This window comes from Ascaphus truei, chromosome 16 (assembly GCF_040206685.1).
Source record: "Ascaphus truei isolate aAscTru1 chromosome 16, aAscTru1.hap1, whole genome shotgun sequence".
NCBI lineage: Eukaryota > Metazoa > Chordata > Amphibia > Anura > Ascaphidae > Ascaphus > Ascaphus truei.
The window spans coordinates 36329802-36356831 of record NC_134498.1 but is presented as its reverse complement, the minus strand read 5'-3'; the positions used below and the strand labels follow the sequence as shown (position 1 = coordinate 36356831).

The 27030-nt window shown below is 42.0% G+C and overlaps 1 protein-coding gene across 1 annotated transcript in view; it reads left to right on the top strand.

The window, feature by feature from the left end:
* GPC4 (glypican 4) overlaps window positions 1-21898 on the top strand; it is a 90877-nt gene extending 68979 nt beyond the window's left edge. Inside the window, exons 4-9 of the mRNA XM_075573173.1 lie at window positions 6721-6886; window positions 12854-12984; window positions 13570-13743; window positions 14153-14283; window positions 15966-16141; window positions 16234-21898. Coding sequence (XP_075429288.1) covers window positions 6721-6886; window positions 12854-12984; window positions 13570-13743; window positions 14153-14283; window positions 15966-16141; window positions 16234-16439 — 984 coding nt within the window. The 3' untranslated portion in view covers window positions 16440-21898. The remainder of the gene's footprint in view (window positions 1-6720; window positions 6887-12853; window positions 12985-13569; window positions 13744-14152; window positions 14284-15965; window positions 16142-16233) is intronic.
* The last annotated feature ends 5132 nt before the right edge of the window (window positions 21899-27030 follow it).

The window sequence follows — 27030 nt, the reverse complement described above, 5'->3', positions numbered from 1 at the left end:
AAGAAGCAGAAAGTGACAAACTTTGTGTGCTCATTTGCATGCCATTACCCAGAATCCCTGGGTGCAGTAGAAGCACTGTATGCCAAGAGATAATGGAGAAGGGCAGGGTTGCAGACCTGTCAGAGACATGTGAATGTGCTCACACGTGGTATTTTTATTTGCTGTACACTGTACAGTTGTGTTTGTTACTTTTTTACTCACAATAACTAACTTGTTTCTATCTGCATTTTGGTATGCGAGTTTGAAACAGTCAGGGAAGGAAACTACTTGCATAAATCTAAGCAGATACCTGTGGGGTGTCTCCGCCTCAATAATGACTTTTAAATGCCACAAAAGGTGACCTTGATTACAAAGGGCTCCCCATGAAATAATGTTTAGATAAAAAGCCGCCTTTCCTGCCCTCGAACGTAATCTATTTCTGCGTTCCTTAATCGCCTACCTCGTTCTTCCCTATTCCAGCCCCCTTCCCTATTCCAGCCCCCTTCCCTATTCGCAACACTCTGGGGGGATCCTATGAGCGTTGTGCGCTGCTTTTTTTTTGCATTTTTACTCTGGGGTGATGCATTGTGGCGGGTTCGGCAGGGAAGGGTTAATGATTCTGCATACAGCTGCCCTGCAGTAATAATTAGCCAGATTCCCTTTGTTCGAAGGTCTGATGGTTAAACTCTGCCTGCTGAAAGGTGCAGAAATCCCGAATGGTGTGACTCCGAGTGAGTCATGCGTAAAGCATCCCGTGTAAATCCAGGAGAAATCATTTGAACTAAAACACTTTCTTTCGAAATGTCTACCTCTGGCTCCAAACTAATGAAGCTTATGTTTTTTTTCTTCTTCTTCTGCAGTATAAATATTTGGTTACACGGCTGCAATTGTATGCTTGTTAATCAGACCAGCTCTTGTGCCTTTTTTTTTTTTTTTTAACGTGTTGCACAATGCGATGATAAACCAGCATGTTACAGGCTGGGACGTGATATTAACTTAGTGGTTCCCAACCTATGTTTGGTTAAGGAACCCTATAATTATATTGAGAGATTTTGCGGAACCCCAACCCCCTCTAATAGCGCGTCTGAGATCAGATGCATTGTAAGGAACCCCAACCCTCTCTAATAGCGCGTCTGAGATCAGATGCATTGTGAGGAACCCCAACCCTCTCTAAAAGCGCGTCTGAGATCAGATGCATTGTAAGGAACCCCAACCCTCTCTAATAGCGCGTCTGAGATCAGATGCATTGTAAGGAACCCCAACCCTCTCTAATAGCGCGTCTGAGATCAGATGCATTGTAAGGAACCCCAACCCTCTCTAACTCAGATGCATTGTAAGGAACCCCAACCCTCTCTAATAGCGCGTCTGAGGTCAGAGGCATTGTATGTTCTTTTGTATTTGGTACAATTTTCAAGTGACCTGAACATTACATCGAACCCGTTAGGGATGCTCGAGGAACTCAAGGGCTCCTAGGAACCCTGGTTGAAAAACACTGACAACTTATCACGCTAATAAAACTCTGCTACTTTTCCAATTTCCTAATTGCTCAAAAATGTGTATTCGTACAAATTGTGTTAAATCTCCCTTCCTGGTTTTGGTGACATTTTATTGTCCAATTATCGGGTAGCTTTCTGTGTTGGAGATGTATCAATACAATACATTTTAGGGTATAAAGAAAACGCAACTTTTTTGTTTTATTTAGAAACATTAAAAACTGCTTTAACTCCGCACTGATCACACCAGTTTAGTTGTGCGCACAGATGCCTAGTCCATGCAAAATCAGTTTGTATTGTGTATGGTTCTTTTTACTGAGTTTGTCACCTTGGATAGGTGTTCATCTAAGGCCCAGGCCATGGTGCCTTCGCCCGCGCGGAGGCGGGCAGAGGCTGTGGGAAAGCGGGTGCTTTCCCTGGGCATGGTCAACGGGGCGTTCCTATGACGTCACGGAGCTGGTTCGCCCTCAGTGGGCAAACCGCTCATATGACCGGCCTGTCGCGCCAAGAAATCACTTTCAACTGATTTCTTGCGCAACGCGCGCCCCCTCCCGCATCCACAAGCAGCATGGACGCGAACACTGCCTTAAGGCAGTCTGCGGTACCATGGCCCCAGCCTAAGGATGCTCAACCTGCGGAGGGAAGTAGAGCTCTCAAAAGCTTGCCCTAAAATACCTATTCTTAGTCCAAAAAACCCTTTATTTTGCACTCTTGCAGCCGGAATAACATGGCAACTTGTATTTAATTCAGACTTCAATTTGCAAAGTTTTTATACCTGGATGAGCGCATTAAGTGGAACTGTGCTTAAGTAGATCTGCTAACGCTAGGATTTACCAGGTATCCGAGACCCTTATCCCCCAAACACGCAGGACTGGAAAGTCCTGACTCCCTTTTGTCTAGACTAGATACCCTTCCCGAGCTCTCCTCCTTTTGCAGTCAAGCAGAGATGTTGGCAGATCATGGAAGGTAGACCTGCAGGTCCCAGCCTGCAGTGTTTGGTGATGTGATCGCAGAACCCGAGTCAGTTCTGGGAACTGGGGGGTGCAGGTCCCATTAGTTACTCAACTGGGGGCACTGCTGTTTTTAAGACCTCTTTAAACTCTGGAATTCCATAGGGCACAAATTCCACTTAATGATCATTCCTGAGCGCTTTGTGATTCTGGCTACACTCTCTTCTACCACCCCCTGTTTCCCAGCAGAACAAGCATTCTGTGATGAAGACAGCACTGCACAGGCTAAATCAACTCCATATGTGGGCACGCTCCTATTTATTCAAGTTGGAATACATACGGTCTTTACACCGACATAAGCACCCAGAGCTGTTAAAATGTGTCAAAAAGGCTACAACACTTGTCCATTGTCAGTAAACCTGTCTTCTTAACATATACATCCTACTACATGTGTTAGGAGTAAGAATACATTCCGCTAGGGAGTGAGAGATTTCTTATGAACTCAAAGTACTTTTTTATGAGTCACCATCGCGACTCTGCGTCTCTACTTAAAGACGCTGCGTGGGTTTAACCCGTTGGAAGCTGGAGGCCAGCAACCTGTTACTTTGCCAGTGTCGCTGGCGTCTTGTCACCACAAAAGTTGAGGTAATCAAACTATTAAAGAAATATTGTTGGATATGTAAGAAAGCAAAATGGAGGGGCATTCAATGTGTCCAGAGTACTCCTGCAAGAGGGGGCTCCACTCCAGTCCTCGATAACCCTCAACAGGTCAGGTTTTCAGGATATCGCAGCCTCTGCACAGGTGGCTCAGTGGCTCTGTAATGGACTGCTGAGCTGTGCTGAAGCAGGGATATCCTGAAACGTTGGTGAGCCCCCCTGCTCAAGCATCTAAAAGGTATTAGTCCGGGGAGGTTTGTTGGACCACGTTAGTTGGTGCTGGAGAGGACGGTTGTATTGCAGGGTGTGTTCTGAAAACGGATACAGCCATTTCTTCACAAACAGATGGAGAAAGCCGCTCTGGGGACATTTGGCTACGTGTACTTATATGGGTTAATCCCAACAGTCATGTGCTCGATGTCAGCTAAAGTCATGCTTCTGGAATTTTGTTTTTCTTCACCCCAATAACATTTTAACTGCGCACACAGCTTTAACTTGTTCTTGAGTTCATGTTTGCAACGTAACTTTCTGAACTTTGAAGCAATGCTACACACTTCTAGCTCCACTTAAGCACTGGATTCACATCTACCCGCTGGACCAGGGAGAAGCATGGGGCCTGTCCTGTTCCTTGGTCTAGTTACCTAGTTACTTAATAAATGAGGTTGAAAAAAGTTACTTAATAAATGAGATTGAAAAAAGACATATGTCCTCCACGTTCAACCTATGTAAAGGGTCCTATTGATTACCGTGGGGTTGTGTACAGGCTTACTTGCCACTATAACCACCCATCCTCAAGGGTTCATTGTAATGGTTCCATCCCCTTGACTAAAATACATTAGTAAATTAGTTTTTTTTTCTTTAGAAAGAGCGTTTGCTCCACGTTCCTGCCGCCCCCCTGCCCCAAACGTCTTTGGACCATTGTAAGCGGGATGTAGCCCCTCTGAAAATCACTACACTGGGTAAAGTACCATGGCCAATTCCATGCGGCCTGTGTCACTATTCTCCCTTGGGAGACTGCCTGTAAATAGTGAGCTAGAGGCAAGCAGGGGCATCTCACAGCACGGTATATTTTGCAGCTCACACCCAGACTCTATAAACAGAAGTGGTATGTATTGTGTAGTTTGCTGATCCGCTTTTCAACATGAGTTACAACCGCCCAAGCAAAGTCTGGGCACAACCGATCCCGTATAGATATTCTACCCTAGTCTTTAAGGCAGGGGTCTCAAACTCCGTCCTCAGGGGACACCACCAGGCCAACGTTTATGGATATCGCTGCTTCAGCAAATCAGTGGCTCAGATCCACAAAAGGGTGCCAAGCTTTAGCATGCTTTTACTCCCTTTGATGGGAATAGGTATTAAGGCGTGCTAAGGCTTAGCACCTCTTTACGGATCTAGGCCTAGGTGAGCCACATAAGGGCGTATCTGTTGCTGAATCCCATATTAAGACTTTTGGGGGTGCCCGGCGTAAAACTAAAAGCATCTTAGAAATGGTAGTTACGTGGCTGAATAGATGCTCCTGCTTGCCTCATATACATACGTTTTATTTCGGCGTCCAGCCCCAACCTTTTATCAATTGTCCTTGGCCCTTGACAGCTGTGTGATGTGTTCAGCTGTTTGTGACATTGGATCTGGTTTATCATATATATTATAGGGCCTAATTAATATGACCGAAATGGTTGATACAAAAATAAATACATAAACTTCAAGTTTTCTGGTAAAACTTGCACATCTGCTGAACGATTTCTCTTAATGAATGTGGGGGAAAAAAAGTGACCTGAATCCTCAAGCAATACAAGTACGGGAGAACAATCTGTTTCTTTGTTTAAAGAACAATGTCAAGATTTCCGCAGGTGCCACTTGTTTAACAACTCATAGCAAGTGCTTAATATGATAAGAAGTAAAGGACACATTTATACATTCATAAAAATGTCAAACTAGATAAGATTAGTTGATGTGGCCCATTCAAACATGCAATGTTTAATTGTGCTAGAGTACAATCCAACAAGTTGTTTTATTACCTTTTTGTAGTGTTTGCAATGTTGGCTAATTGTTAACTTGACTGTTTTGACTTGGGAAGGTTGTGAAGACCATTCAGTTAGGAGGGGCAAAGCAGTGTGTGTAAGGTCAGTGATAAACACTTCAACAAGCAAGATACTTGGATGTATAGGTCACTGCTGAGTATGGTAATGGGTTTTACTGTTGACTTCCAGAACCCTTCGTCATATGATTATTTAGAGCAGGAGTGGCCAACTCCAGTCCTCAAGGGCCGCCAACAGTTGAAGACTGAGCCACCTGTGCTGAAGCAGGGATATCCTGAAGACCTTGAGGACTTGCGTTGGTCACTCCTGATTTAGACTGCCAAAGCTCTGAAGACATTAAAAAAAAAAGAGCGACCGTGTCAAGTGTATGTGCGAATTACGTCAAAGTAAAGAAATATATATTTTCTGTTTTGCCGGAATTAAGGTGTGTGTGTGTGTGTGTGTGTGTGTGTGTGTGTGTGTGTGTGTGTATACCACTCCTTATGGGGTTTAATCTGATACTAGCGCTGATTCCTTATACTGTGCCGATATATTAACCTATTCTGAAACCTGACATTTGCTTCCTAAAGTGGAATGTGTCTCTGTTATGAAAAGGTGTATTGTTATCTTTTACAGGAGAAATTGATGCGCTTTTTAAAAAAATAAATAATTTTATTACTGTTTTTTTAGCATAGCTTTGAAGCAGGGGGTCTCCGGAGCTGAACCCCATTCATTTCCGCTCCGCAGACCCCCCTGCTTCCCGAGTTACCACCCTGTATGGGCGGCCGGTATCTCGTTAAAGTGTAACGCTCCAGCGCCGTGCGGGACGATAGAAGCTGCGTCTGATGATGTCACGGCTTCCTATCGGACTGCAGTGCGCGTAAGATTTGAAACTCTGGCGTTGCGTGATCCCGGATAGCGGAGCAGCTACCGGCACCCCACTACGGAGGTCTGTATCTCGGGAAGAAGGGGTCCCTGGAGCTGAAATGAATGGGGTTTCGTTCCAGGGGTCCCCTGCTTCAATCCTATGTTTAAATAAAATAATAATAATGACCTGCTTGGATTGCCGTTTGAAGTGTTTTGGGCGTTTATATCGTAGTCCTCCACCAGGACCATGGTGCTCCCCTGAGGTTCCAATTTTATTATGATATTGGTAGTACATTCCGATAGTTGTGTTTTTGTGGCTTTGTTTCGTAATTTATTGTGCAAGTCAATATAGCTACGCTGCTGTTTTTGTTCTGACACAACCATGCAGTGCTCCTGTCCAGTGTTGGAAAGTATCGTTAAACCCTTGGCGAAAATACAGATAAAGGTACAGCATGATAATCCTGTCCCTAAATATGTTACATCAATTCCTGTGCCATGCAATGCAGTTTTCAGCTTCTCCTAGATACGGCAACTCCGTAAAGTATAATGCATTGTACACACACAGGCTTTGAGCTTGAAGTAGGCCAAGCGCACAGTGAATTTTATTGTGGTCTGAAAAATTCAAGCTAAAAATCTATGGTTTGCTCTGACTTTTGCCAACGCGTTTCACGTCAGAGAAGATGGGTACCATGCAATTTGAATGGCTGACACCATGTCCGATTCATAATATTTAACGAACTTGTTTTTCTGCCGTAGGTGAATCCTACACCCCAATGTGTGCGAGCCATGATGAAAATGACCTACTGCTCTTCCTGCCGTGGTCTTGTGTTGGTCAAACCTTGTAATAATTACTGTCTGAATGTTATGAAAGGGTGCCTGGCCAATCCTGGAGATCTTGATACAGAGTGGAACAACTTTATAGGTAAGTTCTGTGTTTTTATATAAAAGTGATGCAATTCATGAACGATCGATTTTTAGCCTCAACGTCCTGAAAAGAATCAGAAGGATATTGGTTATTGTAATATCAGGTTACTGTCCCGTCTCTAGGGCTGCGTAAAACACTACCCTATAACCCAGGGGTGGGTAACTCCAGTCCTCGAGCCACCAACAGGTCAGGTTTTCAGGACATCCCTGCTTCAGCACCGGTAGCTCATTCTTTGTCTGAGCCACCTATGCTGAAGCAGGGATATCCTGACCTGTTGGTGGCCCTTGAGGATTGGAGTTGCCCACCCCATGCTATTACCCAACTCTTTGAGAGAGACCATCCCTGAAAGCAGCCAGGCCTAGAAAACTAGATTTGTCGTAACGCATTTAATGGCCCAACATGAGTCATTCATTGATGACGTTTTTACGTGCAATCTGAGAAGTATCATTTGACAAGTTTGAGAGCAAACTAAATTCATCCATTACATACACCAGGTTGCACCCTTACGTTCTTTTAGTGGGGTTTTGAGCAAATATCCATTTCTTTTACTTCCTCTGTATCACATACAGTGTGTAATCTTTCCGAAGTTTTTTATTTTTTATTTTGGCAAAATATTTGTTTGAAGGAGAACTCGATTTTTACATTTCGTTCGCTGAGCACGGCAAAAAATTGAAACAGCAGAAACAACATTTTGATTCTTCTTTCAAATGTATTTGTGGCTAACTAGGTAAATAGAACCTCTCAAAATGGTCCTTTTAAGCATCTTTACTATGGGAAAGGCTGACTGAACCGCATCAAACCTTGCAAGGGCGAATGAAATGTGTAATGGCAAATTATTCTGTCTTTCGTATAAAGCACATTGTCGCCCTCCTGTGGCCTCGTTTATTGCTTTTTAGGCCGACAAAGTGTAGGTTCTAATCAATAAATGATTTACAGTTAGATCTGATTTATTAACCATTATATTGCAAAGAGCAAAATGAGGTTACCTTGTGCTGTATTTCATTCTATGGGAAGCGTTGGGATTTTGTGTAGGGGCATTTTCTGCTGCTTTGATTTGTCGATACTTGACAAATATGAGACACGTATTGCCGCACAAAATTCTTGGTTACAATCCCCTTCAAAAGATCTGGGGGAGAGGGGCAGGAGAAACAGGGAAAAACGAAAGCTCAAATACATAATATTGACTTTATTGTATAAATATTTTTAGTGTGTCCTACTGCATATTACAGTACTTTGCGTGTGTGTGGCTGTGATCCATGAAACCGAGTTTGACTTGGCGAAACGAGGCTTGGTCAACTTGCGTAGAAGCGAGAGACGCTTCGGAGCGTTTGATGACCCGTATCGCTGTCTGTATACGGATTCCAATTTGTGATTGGCTCAGGGTGTTTCCTAGCCTTTCAGATACAAAAACTGCTGTTAATAGCAGCAGTCGTCCTATACGAGCTGTTTCTCTCTAGCAATAATGTTGCTGTTGTCGTACTCTTTAATTTAACGGGCACCTACTGCATCCACTGCCTATATTTGCCGACGAGTCATCATGGTCTCATGGGTCTTTACAGATTACATAGTCTGAACTAATTGCGATGTATCACAAGGCACAATACCCTAGACAAGTAGTTGGGTTTGGCACCAGAAACCGTTTTCATAAGGGCTTTTCTCTAGCTGTGTGTGCATGTGTGTGTGCGCATCTTTGCTTATAGACTTACGTAATGCACGTCATGTTTCACCCGCCCCAGGCATTGAACAATGTTAATCCCTTGAACCATGTCATGAATTTTACAAAACTCTTTAATTAATCTGTTCTGCGCTTGCTGAGTTTCGCCCTTTTTACATCACTGCTCAGACCCTTTTATTTTCTCCTTTTTTGTTTCTTTACTGGGATTACTTTTTTGTTTGTTTTGCAATTAAATGCTAGTGCTGATGAATCCCTCTCTCTCCCCCTCCCCCTCTCCCCCCCCTCTCCCCTTGATGAGGATGATTTTATTTTTAACCCAATAATTATGTTTGACTCCCATTAGCAATTCTGGCTAGTTCACAAATCAGGGGTGGCCAAATCCAGTCCCCAAGGGCTGCCAAGAGGTCGGGTTTTAAGGATATCCCTGCTTACACACAGGCGGCTCAATCTATGTCATAATGATTGAGCAACCTGTGCTGAAGCAGGGATATCCCTAATACCTGGCCTGTTTGTGGCCCTTGAAATCTGGAGTTGGCCATCCCTGCCGTAAAGGAAGAGCTTGGCCAATGAACATTTCTCATTGCCGAATTCTTTATTCCGAACACCTCCCCTGCCAGAGAGGGCTTGCACCGCATGGACCCCCTTGGCTTGCACCGCATGGTCCCCCTTGGCTTGCACCGCATGGTCCCCCCCTTCCCATTTGCCCCTTGGTTACTGCCACATCACTGTGAGCGGCCTAGACATCATTCAAAAATCTCATTTATTGTATTATTTTTTTGCTACAGTGGTCTGAAAACGTCAGTTTTATTTTCTACTTACAAGTAACTTTTTGCCACGGTGTAGTCCAGGGGCGGCCAACTCCAGTTCTCATGGGCCACCAACAGGTCGGGTTTTAAGGAAGTCCAGGTTGACTAAGCCACTGATTTTAGCTACCTGTGCTGAAGCAGGGATATGGCACACGAGGGATTTTTACTTGAAATGTATTCATAGTTACATTAGAAATGGAAAGTCTGTAAAACTTGTCCCCCGGCTCTTCACCAGAAGCAAAATCGCCCACTGAACGCGGCAATTTAACCCTTTCATTGCTTCAGTTCACAAACAAGAAAGAGAGCATTTTGCTCCCGGAGTATAAGATATATAGATATAGCTAGATAGGCAAGAGAGCTTCTAATCCTGGAGCAAAATGCTCTTTTTTGTGTATGTATATATCCAGTGGTCGACAAATCACCAAAAAAATCTACTCGCCGAACAAAAAAAAATCTACTCGCCACCTAGTACCACACGTGTGCTGCTTGGGCCAATAGGAGCTCGCCACGATGTTAAATCCACTCGCCCGGGGCGTGCAAATGTATAGGTTTGTCGAACACTGTATATATCCATATTTTCTGATAACCTCTTTGCCAAGTTATTTCAGATTAAACACTTACTTAGAAGTTGCAGCACAACTTGCTAACCAGCCGTATTTATATGTAAGGGTAATTCTCTGCTAGTTCTGATTGCCAGAAGGGACATCAGCCAAATACTTGCAGGAGACGGGAGGCAGCCGGATGTCCCTCAGATAAAATACTCTAGCCTTGATGCACACTATTTGGTGTGTTTGTTTTTAATGAGCTGCTTTCTCTTTGCACTCTTGTCAATGTGTCTCTGCTGCCGTAGAGCTACAGTTGAAAATATATTCTTCTGGGCCAATTATTGCTCTCCTTATCTTTCATAGCTCACTTTGGCAGCTCAGCTGGAGGCCGAATGCATTTTCTGTATTGGGGGCAGTCAAAAGCAGCGACTGCATTCCTTGGCTGTGATACATGTAACACCATGGCACCAGGAGTAACAAAGACCCCAATTCGTACTGAATTCCCATGCTCTTGTGTATGGCCCGGCTAGCGCCGAGTTTACAAAGCCACCAAGCAGCCAGAAGAATTGGGGTTTGTCTTTCCTTTCAGGCGCTCACAAACGCATTATTGATCCGGGACCTTTCCCGGCCACTAAGGGAATACACAGTTACCAGATGAAATCATTTTTCCTCCCACGTGGCGAGAGCAGCACCAATAACTTTATTTCTAATCTCCACATTTCTGAATCCCCCCCCCTCATAATTGTGGGGTGCGTCTCTGCTATGTTCAATCCCCCCCCCCCCCCAAAAAAAATCCAGACCTTTGGAAACAGCCAACCGGCACATTTTGGCCTGGGCCCATCTCGTGTGTCGGACCCCTCTGTTTGCGGACACATCAAAAGGATTTTTCCCCCCTCCCGTGTCACAATGGTATATTCATTCTGCCCGCCTTTGCTTGGGGATTTGAAGCCACTGAAAGCCACCACACAAAAAAGTGACTCCTTTGTTTTATTACATTTTCTTCCCTTCAACAAAATATGCCTTTGGTCAGATTCCTGTCTGCAGGTCAGATCAATTGAACTCCACAGCGAGAATCTTTGTCATTCCTTTGCAGACTTGGTTAAATGCTGTGAAAGGAGCAGTTCATTTTAAAATTTAATCCCCTCCCCACCCCCCTTTTTCATCCCTCCAGCTCCCCCCAGTATATTTAAAATGCTGGTTCGTTTTACAGATTTTAAAAATGGTATTTGTGGGAGGGATAGGCAAAATAACGATTTTAATAGGATATGGATGTGAAATAATAATTTTTTTTTATATATATATTTTTTTTTTAACATGCTGATATTTTTATTTATTTGTGGGGAGCAAAATGCGTGTTTGGCTCATCAATCGGCACAACATTAATATAAACCGTAAATAATTTTCTACCGTTGCAAAAGAAAAAGATATACTGTATAACCTTTTTGTAGCGCAAACCATGTTTGTTACATTACCACAAGAATATTTTTTTTTTTAATCCTTCATCTGTACCTTATCAGGGAAAAATACTGTTTACTAAAATAAATCAAAGTAGTGTTACTATTTCACCAACGGGAAATAAAGGGAATTAATGACCCGTTCTAGCAGTAACAGTCTATCTGTGGGCAGAATTGGTTTCCTGGTTGCTATTGAGGAATAGTAGTGAACACTAGAAAGTTCATGGCAGGGGAAACCTTCATTAAAGTCCCTACCGCGCCCCCCTCCCTGCCACGCCCCCCTACCTGCTGCGTATTACAATGTGTTGCAGCCTCTCTGGCAGCAAAGCGTTCACTCGCCCCATCCGTAATATGGGGGTATGATGTTTAAAAGTGAGTCCAGGCAAGCGTTGCATTAATATTGCACACAGTGACGTAACTTTGTAAGCCGCGCCAATGACCAAAAAGTGAACACAGGAAAGGGGGCGGGTGTGCACTACTGCCCTATGAATGGTAAACAAAATATATAGCTATCAACCTGCCCAATTAAACATAGGCGGTGCAACCCTTGGAGAAAAATATATGAACAGAAGCCATGGGTGTTACCAGAATGTAGTGGTTATGATTAAGAGGGCGTGTGCGCTGAGACAAGGGGGGATACATTTGAGTAAAAGGGTGAGTAGTATGTAAGAACAGGGTCGGTGGGTGTGCATGGCTATAAGTGGGCGAGTGTGCTCTAAGGTTTTGAATAAAACGTGTGCAGTACCAGGGCTTACTTTTGAAATAAGTTTATTTTGCAGCTTGCTTTAGTACATTTTTTTTTTTTGGCCATGTGACCTTATTGGGGTAATTGTTCCATCAAAACATTATTGGCCCGGCTGAATTAATTGATGAAATTCGGCCAGAATAGATTTCCTCCAGTTGTAAGATGCACCGTTGATATTTCCATAAAAATGGCCAACATTCGCAAAGTGTCCCTCCCTTTTATTTATTTATTTATTATTTTTTAGTAATAGTTAACACAAATATGTCACCTACATTTTACCTATGGTAATGTTGCCTACCTCCTTGTATGTTATCTGTGCAAATTCTACATAGAAAGATCACTCTGGGTGCCATGCGCTTACTCTAACCCAGGGGTTCTCACCTTCAGGCCTCAAGACCCCACAATAGCTCATGGTTTAAGGCTATCCCTGCTTCAGCACAGGTGGCTGAATCTTCAATTGTGCCACCCGTGCTGAAGCTGGGATATCCTGAAAAGCTGACCTGTTGGAGGGGTCTTGGAGACTGGAGTTGAGAGCCCCGGCTCTAACTTAAGTTCACATCTGTATGTCGGCAATGTCTGTTGGAACATGTTAAACTCAAATGACTAAGTTGATCCTTCTTTTTTAAAAACAAACCATCCATCTGGTTTAATGTGAGATGGAACATGTTTCGAACTACTGTAGACGTGTCGCTGCAGCATTTTAAATGTGTACCATATTGTACCCGTCCGATTTTTATAGAGGCAATGTTGATGGTAGCAGACAAACTGGAGGGACCATTTAATATTGAAACAGTCATGGACCCGATTGATGTCAAGATCTCAGATGCCATCATGAACATGCAAGAAAATAGCATGCAGGTGTCACAAAAGGTAAGTGCCTGAATAACCTAATAACCTAACAACGTAATCTGATAACCGCTTCATTTTAATGTCAGTGTTGCAATCCTTTCTGGTGACCAGTACTATTTCGGATCCTTCCCTCCTAATGCTGATGGTGTACGCAGCATTATACATAGAGCTTTGCAGGCAAAATAAGTCCTTGGCCCAGACACTTTACGGTGTAGTCTTGGTGCTTTAGGTACAGAGCGATAGTCACTTGCCCAAGGTCACCAAGAGAACTGACCTCCAAAGACAGTCACCTTACCATTAAGCTTTCCCTTCAGCAGCTGAAGCAGGCGTGGCCAACTCCAGTCCTCTAGGGCCACCAACAGGCCAGGTCTTAAGGATATCCCTACTTCAGCACAGGTGGCCACTGATTGAGCCACCTGTGAAAGATGCGGGGATATCCTTAAAACCTGACCTGTTGGTGGCCCTAGAGGATTGGAGTTGGCCTCCCCTGTGCTAATGGATCAATAAACATGCACGTTGAGCATATAAAATGTTTCATGTAACTGGAATGTTCATAGACGTTAGAAAACTTTGTTTCACATGTTCTGCCTTTGCCACCCCCCTCAGGTTTTCCAAGGATGTGGGCAGCCGAAGCCCCTTGGAACGCCAGGAAGGGGCGCGCGGTCTGTTTCGGAAGGGGGCACGCGTTCTGTTTCGGAAGGTAGTTTCAACATCCGCTTCAGATCATATGGTCCTGAGGAGCGACCGACTACAGCTGCTGGCACAAGCTTGGATAGACTGGTGAGTTGCGTATATCAGCACTACCTACACTTTCCGTAGTCGTTACCTTGCTGTGCTATCTCTCTCACACACACACACACACACGTGTCGCACACATGCTTTCACAGATGTGTTTTTTATTTTTTTAATAATAACCCAAAGTTTTTTTTAGAAATAGCTGAGGAAACTATGACACAACCAACTTATAAGATATAATGGGCGTAATCTTCTATCGGACTTGGATTTGAAGCAGCTTTGCATGCACGATTCGTGCTGGGGTCTGACATAATATTTTGGCTGCTAATCAAAAGCCTTCTTTTTTTTTTTATTTTTTTTTTTTATAAAACAAATGCAAATGTTATCGGGATGCAAATCTATTGCCTTTCTGGTTTCACACAGCACTTTTTTTAATGTCTCTTTGTGCACTCAGGTTGCAGATGTTAAAGAGAGGTTGAAGGCTGCAAAAAAGTTTTGGTCATCCCTGCCCGGTAGCATTTGTAAGAATAACTGGACGTCGGGAGCCGATGACGACGATTGCTGGAATGGAAGTGACAAAAGCAGGTCTGTATTGTACTTGTAACTTTCCTTCACACTGCAGATCTTTTGTTGGGTGTCTTTATGGACAAGGCAAAGCGTTGCTTATAAAGGGTGCGAGTTGTTTATGTAGCAATGGAGTATGTGCTTAAGAAAATCAAGTATTAGTCAAAAACGATTTTTTTAAATCTTTTTAGGCTATGAACTACAATATATTTTTGTACTAAGTCAGGTTCCCGTAATAATAATAATAGCATGTATAGCGCTGCTAGTTTTACATAGCGCTTTACAGAGACATTTTACAGGTCCCGGCCCCGTGAAGCTTACAATCTATGTGTTTGGTGCCTGAAGCACAGGGAGATAAAGTGACTTGCCCAAGGTCACAAGGAGCTGACACCGGGATTTGAACCAGGCTCCCCTGCTCCACACTCGGTGCCAGTCAGTGTCTTTACTCACTGAGCCGCCCCTTCTCTCTCCCCCATGCTTATTCTTGTCAGCTGTTACTCTTCCGATCAATCAAAATGGGTCTATTTAAAAAAAAAAAATATTTTTGCCTCATCTGTCAGTGCAATCTGCGACTCAGCTTCATTCTCAATGTGTTCCCCATCCTGGGGTAATGGGCAAAAATCTGGGTAAAATGTGAGCGTCTAAGCGTGCGCGGATCACGAGATAACCTGACGGATGTGATGTGCCGAAGCGATGGGCCCAGAAATGGTGGTGTTGGTGATGTTAATAACAAGATATAAGTAATAACTCGCCCGCGGCCTGGGGAGATCCAGTGCCCTCCGGGAATCCTCCAGCATAGAGCTAGAAATATGGCAATGGGGTCGCTAATTGGATGTCACAATGTCATTTCTATCCCCCCTCCATCTTTATATCCCCCCCTCCATCTTTATATCCCCCACTCCATCTTTATATCCCCCCCTCCATCTTTATATCCCCCCCTCCATCTTTATATCCCCCCCTCCATCTTTATATCCCCCCCTCCATCTTTATATCCCCCCCTCCATCTTTATATCCCCCCTCCATCTTTATATCCCCCTTCCATCTTTATATCCCCCCCTCCATCTTTATATCCCCCCCTCCATCTTTATCCCCATCCCTCTTTATCCCCATCCCTCTTTATCCCCCATCCCTCTTTTTATCCCCACACCCTCTTTTTATCCCCACATCCTCTTTTTATCCCCACACCCTCTTTCTCTCTCTCCCCACACCCTCTTTCTCTCTCTCCCCACACCCTCTTTCTCTCTCTCCCCACACCCTCTTTCTCTCTCTCCCCACACCCTCTTTATCTCTCTCTCCACACCCTTTTTCTCTCTCTCCCCACACCCTCTTTCTCTCTCTCCCCACACCCTCTTTCTCTCTCTCCCCACACCCTCTTTCTCTCTCTCCCCACGCCCTCTTTCTCTCTCTCTCCCCACGCCCTCTTTCTCTCTCTCTCCCCACGCCCTCTTTCTCTCTCCCCACACCCTCTTTCCTTTCTCTCCCCACACCCTCTTTCCTTTCTCTCTCTCCCCACACCCTCTTTCCTTTCTCTCTCTCCCCACACCCTCTTTCCCCTCTCTCTCCCCACACCCTCTTTTCTCTCTCTCTCCCCACACCCTCTTTCCCCTGTTTCTCTCTCCCCACACCCTCTTTTCCCTCTCTCCCTCTCTCCCTCTCCTATTATACTATGTTATTTCTGATTTCTTTGATTGCATGCATTTTAGGTACATGTACGCCGTTATGGGAAATGGTTTGGCGAGCCAGATAAACAATCCTGACGTAGAGGTTGACATCACCAAGCCAGACATGGTGATCCGCCGGCAGATCATGGCGTTGCGAGTCATGACCAACAAAATGAGGAGTGCTTACAATGGAAACGATGTGAATTTTATCGATATAAGTAAGTCGTCTTTTCTTTTCTTTCATGGAAGCGCTCTGGGTGAGGAGGTGAATTACAACTTCTCTACTTGTGTTTTTTTCTTTTTTTTGTAGGCGACGAGAGCAGTGGAGAAGGAAGTGGCAGTGGGTGTAACTCGCCGAAATGTCCCGAGGAGTTTGTGTTCACCACCACCGTACAGACTGGGAAGAACGAAGTGGAGAGAAAATCTATTCTTCTGCCTTCCGCAGCTTCATCCAACACGGCTTCTCTAGTAACCCTGCTCTTTAGCATCTTACTCTTGGAGAGGCAATGGAGATAATGAAGTTTGTTTTACACCTTGGCAAAAAAAGACTATTTTCTGAAAAAGGAAATGCACCTTTTCCACTTTTGTACCATCAAATGACTTTGCTTTCTAAATTAATGGACAAAGGTGTAACGTTTTTTTTTTAATACTATGTTGCCACTGGTTCAAGTGTTGGATTTCCCCCCCCGTTAACCCCCACTCACTGTAATGGACTACAGGGCCGCGTCCGTTCTGATTTCACGAAGATTATTGTGGCAAAAAGACGTGTATATACAGATCTGTAGGTAGCGATGCATTAGTGTTTTATCAACATTTCCATACAAAATAATCCCAGGGTCACACCCTAGGCATCTAACGAGTACGCTTTTTTTTTTTTTTAAATGAGATATCTGTACAGAAGCTATTTTTATTTATCATGTTATTTTTGGGGGGTAAAAAAAAAAATAATTAAAATAATGACCAAGCAGACAACAAAATATGCTTCTTTTAGTTAACTTTCCAGTTACCGATCTTTAACATTGTTTTATAAAAAAAAAAATTAAATATATATATAGAGGTAATTGGTGTCGTCTGAACGAGTACAGGTGGATTTGGTACTTGGTGCCAAACATTGATGATTTGGAAGAAGCCTATTAATACGCAAGACAATTTTTGGGGTGCAAAAACTACCCAGCAACTTGACACACGTTGTCTCTTCCCTGTTGACATTAGTGAGATATTAAGACACTTTTACAGTCAGATTTAAGAAATCGAAGAAATAGATTCTTACTCAATGTAATTTGTTATTTTTCTTCCATTGTTTTAAAACGATTGCAACATTTACAACTGTTTTTGTCAAGTGTGTGTGTGTGTGTGTGTGTGTGTGTGTGTGTGTGTGTGTGTGTGTGTGTGTGTGTGTGTGTGTGTTAGTGTTACGTATGTTACGGAGGTGTATTAAGTAGTGTGGTACTGCTCTGGCAGTGGAATGAACAGGAGTACCTATAGTGTAGCATCACATCGCGATGTTTGCAGGAGACCCTCTTTTTTTAAAGTCATTTTCTATTTCTGATTTGTAGTGCTTCTGAAAAGAGTCCATCGATGCAACCTGTTCAGCACTGCAGGGGCCTGAAACCAATTTCACAACTAACTTTTAATTCCAGTATGGTTTAAACCCTGGTTTCCTCTCCTCCATCGTGGGGGACCATTTAGGGAGGTTCCGGGAGGTGTTTAAAGGGCTTGCATCAGCTGCGTTCGAGCTTGCTCGCTTGAAGATATTGTGAATTGTCACAGGATTTCAATCATTTTCCAGAATTCCTGGCCAGGGTAAATAAAGCTTGCACAAGTATTTTCAAAAAGCCAATGTTGCCTAAAGTATTAGCCTGCCGAAAAATTCCCAGAGACTATATCTGTTTCAGCTTCAAGAAGCCTTTTTCTTTTAAAATTATTTTTTTATTATTCTCTCATTATCTTTTGTTGGGTTACCCTGACCAGAATCCGAATTTGAACTATCAGCTCTGGGTTATGATATAATTTGATTTTTTTTTTAAAGGTGCGCTCCCTCTTAAGAGCAAGCGACATTTGAAATCTAAAATGTCTAAACATAATTAAAATAAGAATAAGCTTTGAAAAGCTGCTCCACATTCAGAATTCAGATATTCCCGTGTCTGCCTGTAGCTGTTCTCTATGAAAGCCTCATGGAGGTAGCCATTTTAAATGTGACCTGCAGATAAGTACATTGTTTATTATAGTTATTCTTGGAGCAGACGTTGCCATTTTCCTTTGCAAATGAGGTAAATCCACTGTCCAGTGTATTTTTTTTTAAACAAAAAAATATATTTTATATCTAGAATGAGTAAGACCGAATGGGTTTTTAACGTTCTCACCAAGACGTGCCAATGTGTTAGCCATGAAATATTCAATTTTCCAATTCCCATAGCCATACCGGGGAGATTTTGATTTAGTCATAACCTGTTATTTATTAAATCATGTTCGTAGAAAAGACACTTTATTTTATTTTTTTGGCTCCAAGAAACAAAGTAACAATGCGACAAAAAAAAAAAAGTAATACATTTGTGTGGGAAAGAGAGGTTGTAAATGGCTTTAGTTGGCATGAGAGAAGTTGGAAAATGTGCCGATACTTAGTATAACTACCTCAATTCTGAGGAATTTCCTTTTTAGCTTTGAGGGGTATAAGTTTGTAGTAGAAATGGATCTGGTCTCCATAATGCAGCTAGAAGACGTATCCCTGCAGACCTAGTGAGATTGCTTTTCATTTAGAGCGTTGAACTCTGTCCAGCTGTTTTTCTTTAGTCAGGGGCTCCTAACATGGCAGATTTTCATCCGGTCTCTCGTCGGCGGCAGTCTACAGCGCCCCAAACTCGGCTTATCACTTAACCCTTTGCCAGCTGGGATGGTTTAGCAGAGCATTGATCTCCATGAGCAAAGGCGTTTAACACGAGTTTCTAGTTTGCCGACTTCTCGACATCGACATTTGTCAGCGACTTGGATTATTATTATTTTTTTTAACCTTGAACAAATCTGCACTACTATTCTCCGAGGTCAGCAATAATAGTTATTTTTCTTGTTCATATGAGGCCAGTGGGTGCAAAATCACCATATCGCGAATATCTGGCGTTTCCAAAATGCGCTCATGATAAACTAACTTTGCAGATGTTTTTTTTTTTTACTTTTGCTCTCAAGCGTTTTTTTGTCCAGCTTTATACCCAAAGCTCCAATATCCTATACATTTTAATGGTCCTTTATAGAGCTTGCTTTACTAATAATTACTTTAAACCAGCAAGATATAATGTATTTATAATGATGGACTATTGCAGGGGCAGACAGCTTCAGTCCTCAAGGGCCACCAACAGGCCAGGTATGCGGAATATCCCTGCGTCAGCACAGGTGGTTCTGGCATTCTGTTTGAGCCACCTGTGCTGAAGCAGGGATATCCTGACCTGTTGGTGGCCCTTGAGGACTGGAGTTGGCCACTTCTGCACTATTGGCCTATTTTTTCATTACCTTAAGACTTCAGCAACGGTTAAAATACACAGTCAATAATTTTTACCAGTATATTTTTGGGGTAGGGAAGGTTTGGGACTGGAATCTTTTTGGGGTGCCACAGCTATACCTTTTATAGTGTTTTTTTTTTTGTTTGTATATAAACAGTTATACTGTACGTCTGGAAAAATCACAAAAATAATAATGTATTTTTTTAAAGTGAAGATCACCGATTTTAACACATGCCAATAATTTTTACTACAGTTGTGCTTTTTCTATCCTGTAAAGATTATGAATATACATTTTAATGACAATTTTAGGCAAGCAAATACAAAAATGTATCTTGCTTATTTTTTTGTTAACTGACCGTTCTTAGCTGAAAGTAGCCAGATGGGATGAGAGGATGAAACGGCTATAATATTATAAAACTGATATTTTGTCAGCAACCGTAGAAGTATAAGGGAGCAACAGACCAGTCTCTATATCTCTGTTTAGATACGTTAATATTTATTTAAGCTATGAAGGAAAGGGCAAGTAGTTGTATATTAATCTATGATTAAATTAGGTGTGAATATATAAATGTATACATGTATATGCGCATATACACACATTACCAACAAAATGTGCAGTTAGACAATAAAACACATTATCAACAAGGGCTTATCTGTGAGACCTGTGTAATGCTTGTGCTATGAGAAAATCCAACTCCATGTCTCTTACTCCCATTCTCCAAACTTTGATTTTTGTTAATGAATATATAGTTCCCCAACAACTTGTAACATTTAATTACTGCATTGCAAAAGTCACTGCCATTTTTTTTTTTTTTTTTAAACATTCATGCACAAGCTGCAAACACGTGGAAATATTTATACACCTATATTACACACGAGTCTTCTCCCCAGCGAGGGCATCTCGTCTAGGTAAATGTGTGTCTGTTTATACAGAATAGTTCACTGTACCAATATATTCATTTTCTGATGCGTAATCCTTCATTGCTTTTCAATGTATTTTATCATCAACAACTGGTTGTTCTTCCTTATTAATGTGTGTGTTTTTTTTTTAATTAATGTCTTTTAATGTAGAATATTGCTTTTTTTGTTTGTCTGGCTGTCATGCTAAATAAAACCTTTATAAAAGGCATGTCCTTTCTATACCTATAATACATGTAAAGTGTTTTCTGAGGCACACAGTGGTAGCTGTGAACCATATTAAAGATTAATTTGCGTTTTAGAGATGCTCTTTTACTTTATTTTTTTTTGTTACCAAAAATGTCTTTTTGTAAACTTGGTCTTCAATGTGGAAATTCAAATGTGCACCTCAAACATATATTACAGACACAAATGTGAATTATGTGGAAGCCTTGAAACTTTGTGCCATTTATTATAAAAGTTATACGTGCACTAAAAAGAAAAAAAGTTGTATTTCTGCATCATTGCTTCGTTAATTGTGTCGCAGAATCAACTTTGGCCGAATTCGTTTGCACAAACCAAAACCTGACACAGTTACATAGTAACTATAAAATGATGTAGTAATGGAAGACAGTCGGGTCTTTGCGGGGTGTTTTTTTTTTTGTAATTATTTAGGTTTATCGGTAATGTTCTATACCGGGGTAGTTGGCCACGAGTAAAAGTGCAGTACCTGCTAAATTATATACGTGTGCGTAATTATATCTGCGTTGTAAAACAGGTTCTGGACGTTTGCGGTTGGATCTCGATCAACGGCTTCGTATTTTTGTTGATTGATACTGTTGATCAAAAGTTGATTTCTGCAGTTTAGCGGTTAAGCCCATCGCTGGTAGAAGAATCGGCGTTGCGGTAACTAGTGCCATGTCACTCCACAAGCGACTGGGTTAAACTCCTACGCACATGAAATATTTGAGGGGTTCTCCTAGAGCAGGGGTGGCCAACTCCAGTCTTCAAGGGTCACCAACAAGTCCAGGTTTTAAGGATCTCCCTGCTTCAGCACAAGTGGCTCAGTCAGAATGACTGCCACATGGTCTGAAGCGGGGATATCCTTAAAACCTGTTCTGTTGGTGGCCCTTGAGGACTGGATTGGACCATCCCTGACCTAGAGGACGTAGACTCGATGGGAGAGGATGGAAAGAAAATAAATATTAATTTAACATAATATTTACATTCAATTATCATTGAGCGTTACGCGTACTTGAGGCTTGGCAAATCCGTAGGCAATCGTGCACATTTATTGGTTCCAATGTATTTGTCTGCTAGTACTGTTGCTTTAAAATCAGAAACAAAACTTGAGTACATTTAAACCTGATTTTAAACTATACTTAGAATGCTTCTTTTTTTTCCTGCGGATCACCCTTATTTGGATATGTCATTTTTAAGTTTAAGTAATATGTTGTTTATTTTCGGTTAATCAGTTGTAATGTGCATGTTCTGCATCTATTGTTTTATTGTCTACATTTCTGGCATTAAACACCTGGACTCGATGCTCCAACAAGCAAAATTAAATAAATGAAAAATGTAAACCTTTTCATTTTTGGTCTCTATTATTATGTATCAAATGGTTTTGTTACTTTTGTGTTGCTTGTAAAATTAGATTGTGCATTGATGCACCACGCCCCCCTCCAACCCCCCCCCCCCTTACTTTATTTATTTACTCTAAGGAAACAGAGAGGCCCCAGGAGATAATCTGCACTTGTTAACTCTGGGGACCACCTCACCGTTCCCAAGGCACGGACTGGAGATTTTTCAGGTTTAAATCTCCCTCCAGTGGAAAACAAATGGCTGCCAAATCACAGGCCAATAGGAAGCCGTAACATCATCTCGCGAGGACTTCCTATTGGATGACTGTTTAAATGCCCTTTTAAAAACCAGGAAGTAATACTGGTAACTTCACTGGCGTAAGTCTTAAGAAACTGGAGGATCCCCGCAGCTGAACATAGCACAGTCCAGCGCTGGAGGTTGCGGCTTTTATTGTGATCTTTAACAAGTGCCTTTGTACATAGGACCAGATGTATGTTGGAAGGACTAGTCCTTTAAACTAGGACCAACATGAATTCATGGCGGTGCCCTGCTCTGTAGGCTAAATGTGTGTGATTGACGCCATCTTATACAAATGCAAAGGAGTATTTACCTGTCTGAGCCGTGATTGTGCTTACAAATGATATTTGACTGTAAAAAAAAGTATATTTAAAATATGTACAATTGTCTGATTTCTATTGTTTTGTGACCTGGTTTGATTACTAAACGTGTATATACCATAAATTCATCATAGCACTGCAACTTTTAAAGCAGCAGTTCAAGCAATACCCTACATGTGTTTTTTTTTTGGGGGGGGGGGGGGGGAGAAGGGGTTAAATAAATAATTTCTGTACTATGAGAAAATACTTGTAGCATTAAAAAAAAGATTTTTTTTTTAAAGGCAGTTTTACTGTTTCTAATGTAGGAAGCATTTCCAAAGTGACTGCCCCCTTCCCCTTCTGATTGGCTCTAGAGCCCCGCCCTCTCTAGCAGTGCACCAATTGTATCAAGTAACTACCCAGTCAATCATATTCCAGGACTACATTGCCCAGAATGCTGTGCAAAAACTGAATTAAATAACCCGGAGCAAGCAATCTATTACAGGAGAACGGATCGATCTGCAGCTTAGCTAAACACTCGTCAGTGTGCAGATTGTATTGATGCACATACTGAATTGGAAAAATATATTTTTTTTTTAAAACGGCGGCTTGAACTGCAATGAGTCGTTTACTAAAGTTGGGTTAAAGGCCGTCTTAAGGTAATGACTTTACTGAAGGGCTCCCTACTATTTTGTAGGACAATTGAATACATATTAATATAATAGCCCATGTTAAAACTTTTATTGTGTATTTGCAATAAGACAATCATTAGTATGTTTCATTGAGTTCCTGCTTTCAAATGTAGAAGCAGATTTCAAATAAACCTCCGTGCAGAATATGCACGCACACTTTTCCTGCATCTATAATGCTCTATATTCCGCTGTGGAGTCCTTATTCTTAACCTTTTATTTGTTGGTGATCCCAACCCCCAAATCTTGGTCATCTGTCTTTGAGCATCAACTACATACAGACCGACGGTTCCACAGTTTAATACATTCTTTGGCCGGTAGAGGGAGGGAACCCTAAAAGCATTGTATTTTAAGATGCATCTACAGTATAGCATTTGGGGGCATGCTGAGAACATTGGTTTTCTAAATACAAATACATAATCTCAGCTGCCTTTTGTTTGTTGTCTTGTTTTTTGTGCGAAGATGACAAAGCGTTCACCATTGCACTTAATATCAGTTCCCTACAGATACAGCGGCGGTTATTCGAACATTTCACGGAGCCGTTTTCGTGTGCTCTGCTGTATTCCCTGTGGCATTCATGCCGCCAATCACACCAGGCACACTTGTGTTTACTGCGGTTGATTTGTTTGAATTTCATGGATTCTGATTTCTTTGGGTGCAATTCTTCGCGTACCCGTGGCAGAAATGAATGAATTGTAATGTGTACAGTACTGTGCTACTGTGTCAATTTGCAGGTGTTTAAAAACCAGAACACTAAAATACCATTTTCTGCACTCAATAAAAACACGAGTCAACTCGCATCTTAAGGCGGTACGGTTGGAAGAAATCACGCGCCATGACATGGGTATTCCGAGGTATACAACGCGTTAAATATCCGAACAACGGCCGCTGCATCTATGTACAATTCTGTGTGTTTTTGCCGTTTATACTTTTTTGTTCTATAATCAAGCTGGGACATTGAATAAAATGTTATTTGCTGAATTGACAAAAATGGGGCCTGGCCCTCTTTTTACTACACAGATGGGAGAACATTTATTTATATTTGTTTTTTGTTTGCAGCGTAATGCTTTTAAGGACATTGTCCCCATCTAGAGATATTACTGATGGGAGTAATCAATAATCTGAATGGGATTGCTTTGAAAGAATTCCTAATTCATTGTCAGCAGCACGATTTCACTCTCCCAATGCGGCTGCAGGCTCTTCCAGGGCCGTGACTGGGGGTCACTTCTGTTGGAAATGTGGCCTAAACTAATTGCTTTCTTGACAAGAGGCTACTTGTATACAGCCTGACTTCCACTGTCCTTGCAGATGCACCAGACTTCATGACTTGCCCCTCATTGATGATACCAAATTCCTCTTCTGCCCTCTGGCATTCCCCCCTATTTTTAGGATCCCTTGGTAACATTAAAGAAACCAGAGATCCTCAACTTGGTGAGGGAGATGAAAAAATAACTCCTACATTAAAATACCACAAAGTAACCATTTAGAACAAGGTACCTGCAGGACTCTTCTAGCAACAAAGGGTTAATGTTATTTTGATGGTTAAGAAGTCTGTTCATTGTTATCCCACCCAAGAGATGTCTTCTGTTCGGTAAGACGTTTGGGGCAGGGCAGTGTTTGTAAGGTTACTCTGCAGCTGCCTGACCCCAATTTAACTTGTCTTTTATAAACACTTTCATTTCCATCAAAAACATTGTTACACGGACAGCCTTTTGCTAAGCAACTAGCAGGAGGACAATGCTGAAGTTATGTATTTGTACAGTAGGAGTGGTACTTGCTAAATTCCTTCTGATAAACATTTATCAGCATGAAGCCCGGATCTAAGATGTGGGTGTGGCTGTCGTAGCCCCGTGGAAATGTCATCGGGGGGTGGGGGTCTCCCTGCTTCTTGTCCTCTGCTTGCCCAACTGACTTACAATTGCTGCTTTTTATCGCAAAAGGTCGATGCCATTGCCAAGCCGCTCAAAACAAAACCTGGTTTGTTCCCCAGGTGTGCTACATGTTAACCACTCCTGAGGTTACCATTGGGCTCCCAAACCATCCAGCACTTCCATAATTGCCCCAGTACCAAACAGGATGCCAAAATGCAGCTCCTGTTCCCCATCACACAATACGTTTCCAGGAGCCGCCCTGTTGATCACGCATTGATTTTCACCACGTGCTGTACGTCTGGTTAGTTCTCCCCCAGCTGCTCTGTATTCTAACAAACAGTGAGAGAGACGATAGATCAGGTGGCCAACTCCAGTCTTCAAGGGCCACCAACAGTCCAGGTTTTGTGGATATCCCGGCATCAGCACGCGTGGCTCAGTCAAAGGTACAATGAGGGAACCGAATGGTATAACTTGCATCATGGGTGGCCAACTCCAGTCCTCGAGCTACCAACAGTTAAGGTCTTCAGGATATCCCTGCTTCAGCACAGGTGGCGCAATCGTTGGCCCAGTCGAAGACAGCCACTAATTGAGCCACCTGTGCTGAAGCAGGCTCTTTGAGCCACTTAATTAGCCACCTCTGCTGAAGCAGGGATATCCTTAAAACCTGACCTGTTAGTGGCCCTGGAGGACTGGAATTGGTCACCCCTGACTTGCATAAACCGAATGACATACCAACTGGGCACAAAAGGTAATGAGAGCCCCTGCTCATTAGGGCTTGCAATCTGGAGATCTCTATATACATGGTTCACCATAATAATATATAAAGGCAGTTTACGAGGAAAAAAAAATGTTAGTCCCCCAAAAAATGTATTTTGCTAATCCGCTTGTCTTTTCTTTCTCACTCTGATCATTCATTTCATTGTGAAATCCATCACTAAGTTCTTATTTTAATAGGGACACGAAAGCCTTTAAGTAGATGATTGCAGAGTTGATTCTTGGTCGGCTCACTGGTGAAGCACAATATCGACATGTCAAGAATGCTGGTTTAGGTGAGTCATATCCAATGCAGCGTTCACAGGAAATTCAATCAGCCGATGGTAAATAACCAACTCTAGATTGCTTATGATTAATCAGTGACCCTTAATGTGGAAGTGACACACACCTAGACAAGTCCTTGAAAGAGAATAATATATTATGTAGGCATTCTTATCCGTTTGGCACTGCTAATACAGAATGGAAATTGGCGAGTTACACTCACTTTTTTTTTTTTTACTTTTCGTTAGTAATTGGTTTAAATTACAACACAATGTCCAGTCCTACATTTTTTTTTTTACTAGACCACAAATGTTCCCAATGTGGCTAGGAGCCATCAAAATGTAGCTTCACAGATTTTCAGAACCAGATGGTTATATAGTTCTTCTCACCTTCTATTAATACTGTATATAATTTTCTATTTTCAGTTCCACCTTTCCTATGGTACAGGTAGTCCTCGGTTATCCGACACAATGCGTTACTCAAAATGGCGTTGGATAGCGAAACGTTGTAAAGCGAAACACGTTTTCCCATAGGAACACTGTTTAAATGAAAGGTTCCGTTCCTGAAGGCATTTTTAAGACTAAAATACACCAAATATTTAACGCAGGCAATAAGATATGCAGCACACACATACATTATATAGTGTATATATTGTATTATATATATATATATATATATATATATATAATATAACATAATAAATAATATATTATATAGTATAATATAATATATAGTATAATATTATATATATACACACACTCTTAAGACGCTTTGCAATGTTGTTTATGTGTATGTGTGTATACACAAAGCGTCGTAAGAGCGTTGGATAAGCCGTTTTGGCGTTGTAAAAATGAATATAGGTATGCATTGCATAGCGTTGGATAAGCCATTCGTTGTAAAACGAGGACTGCCTGTATTTAGAACTTTAATGTGGGACTTGTGTTCCC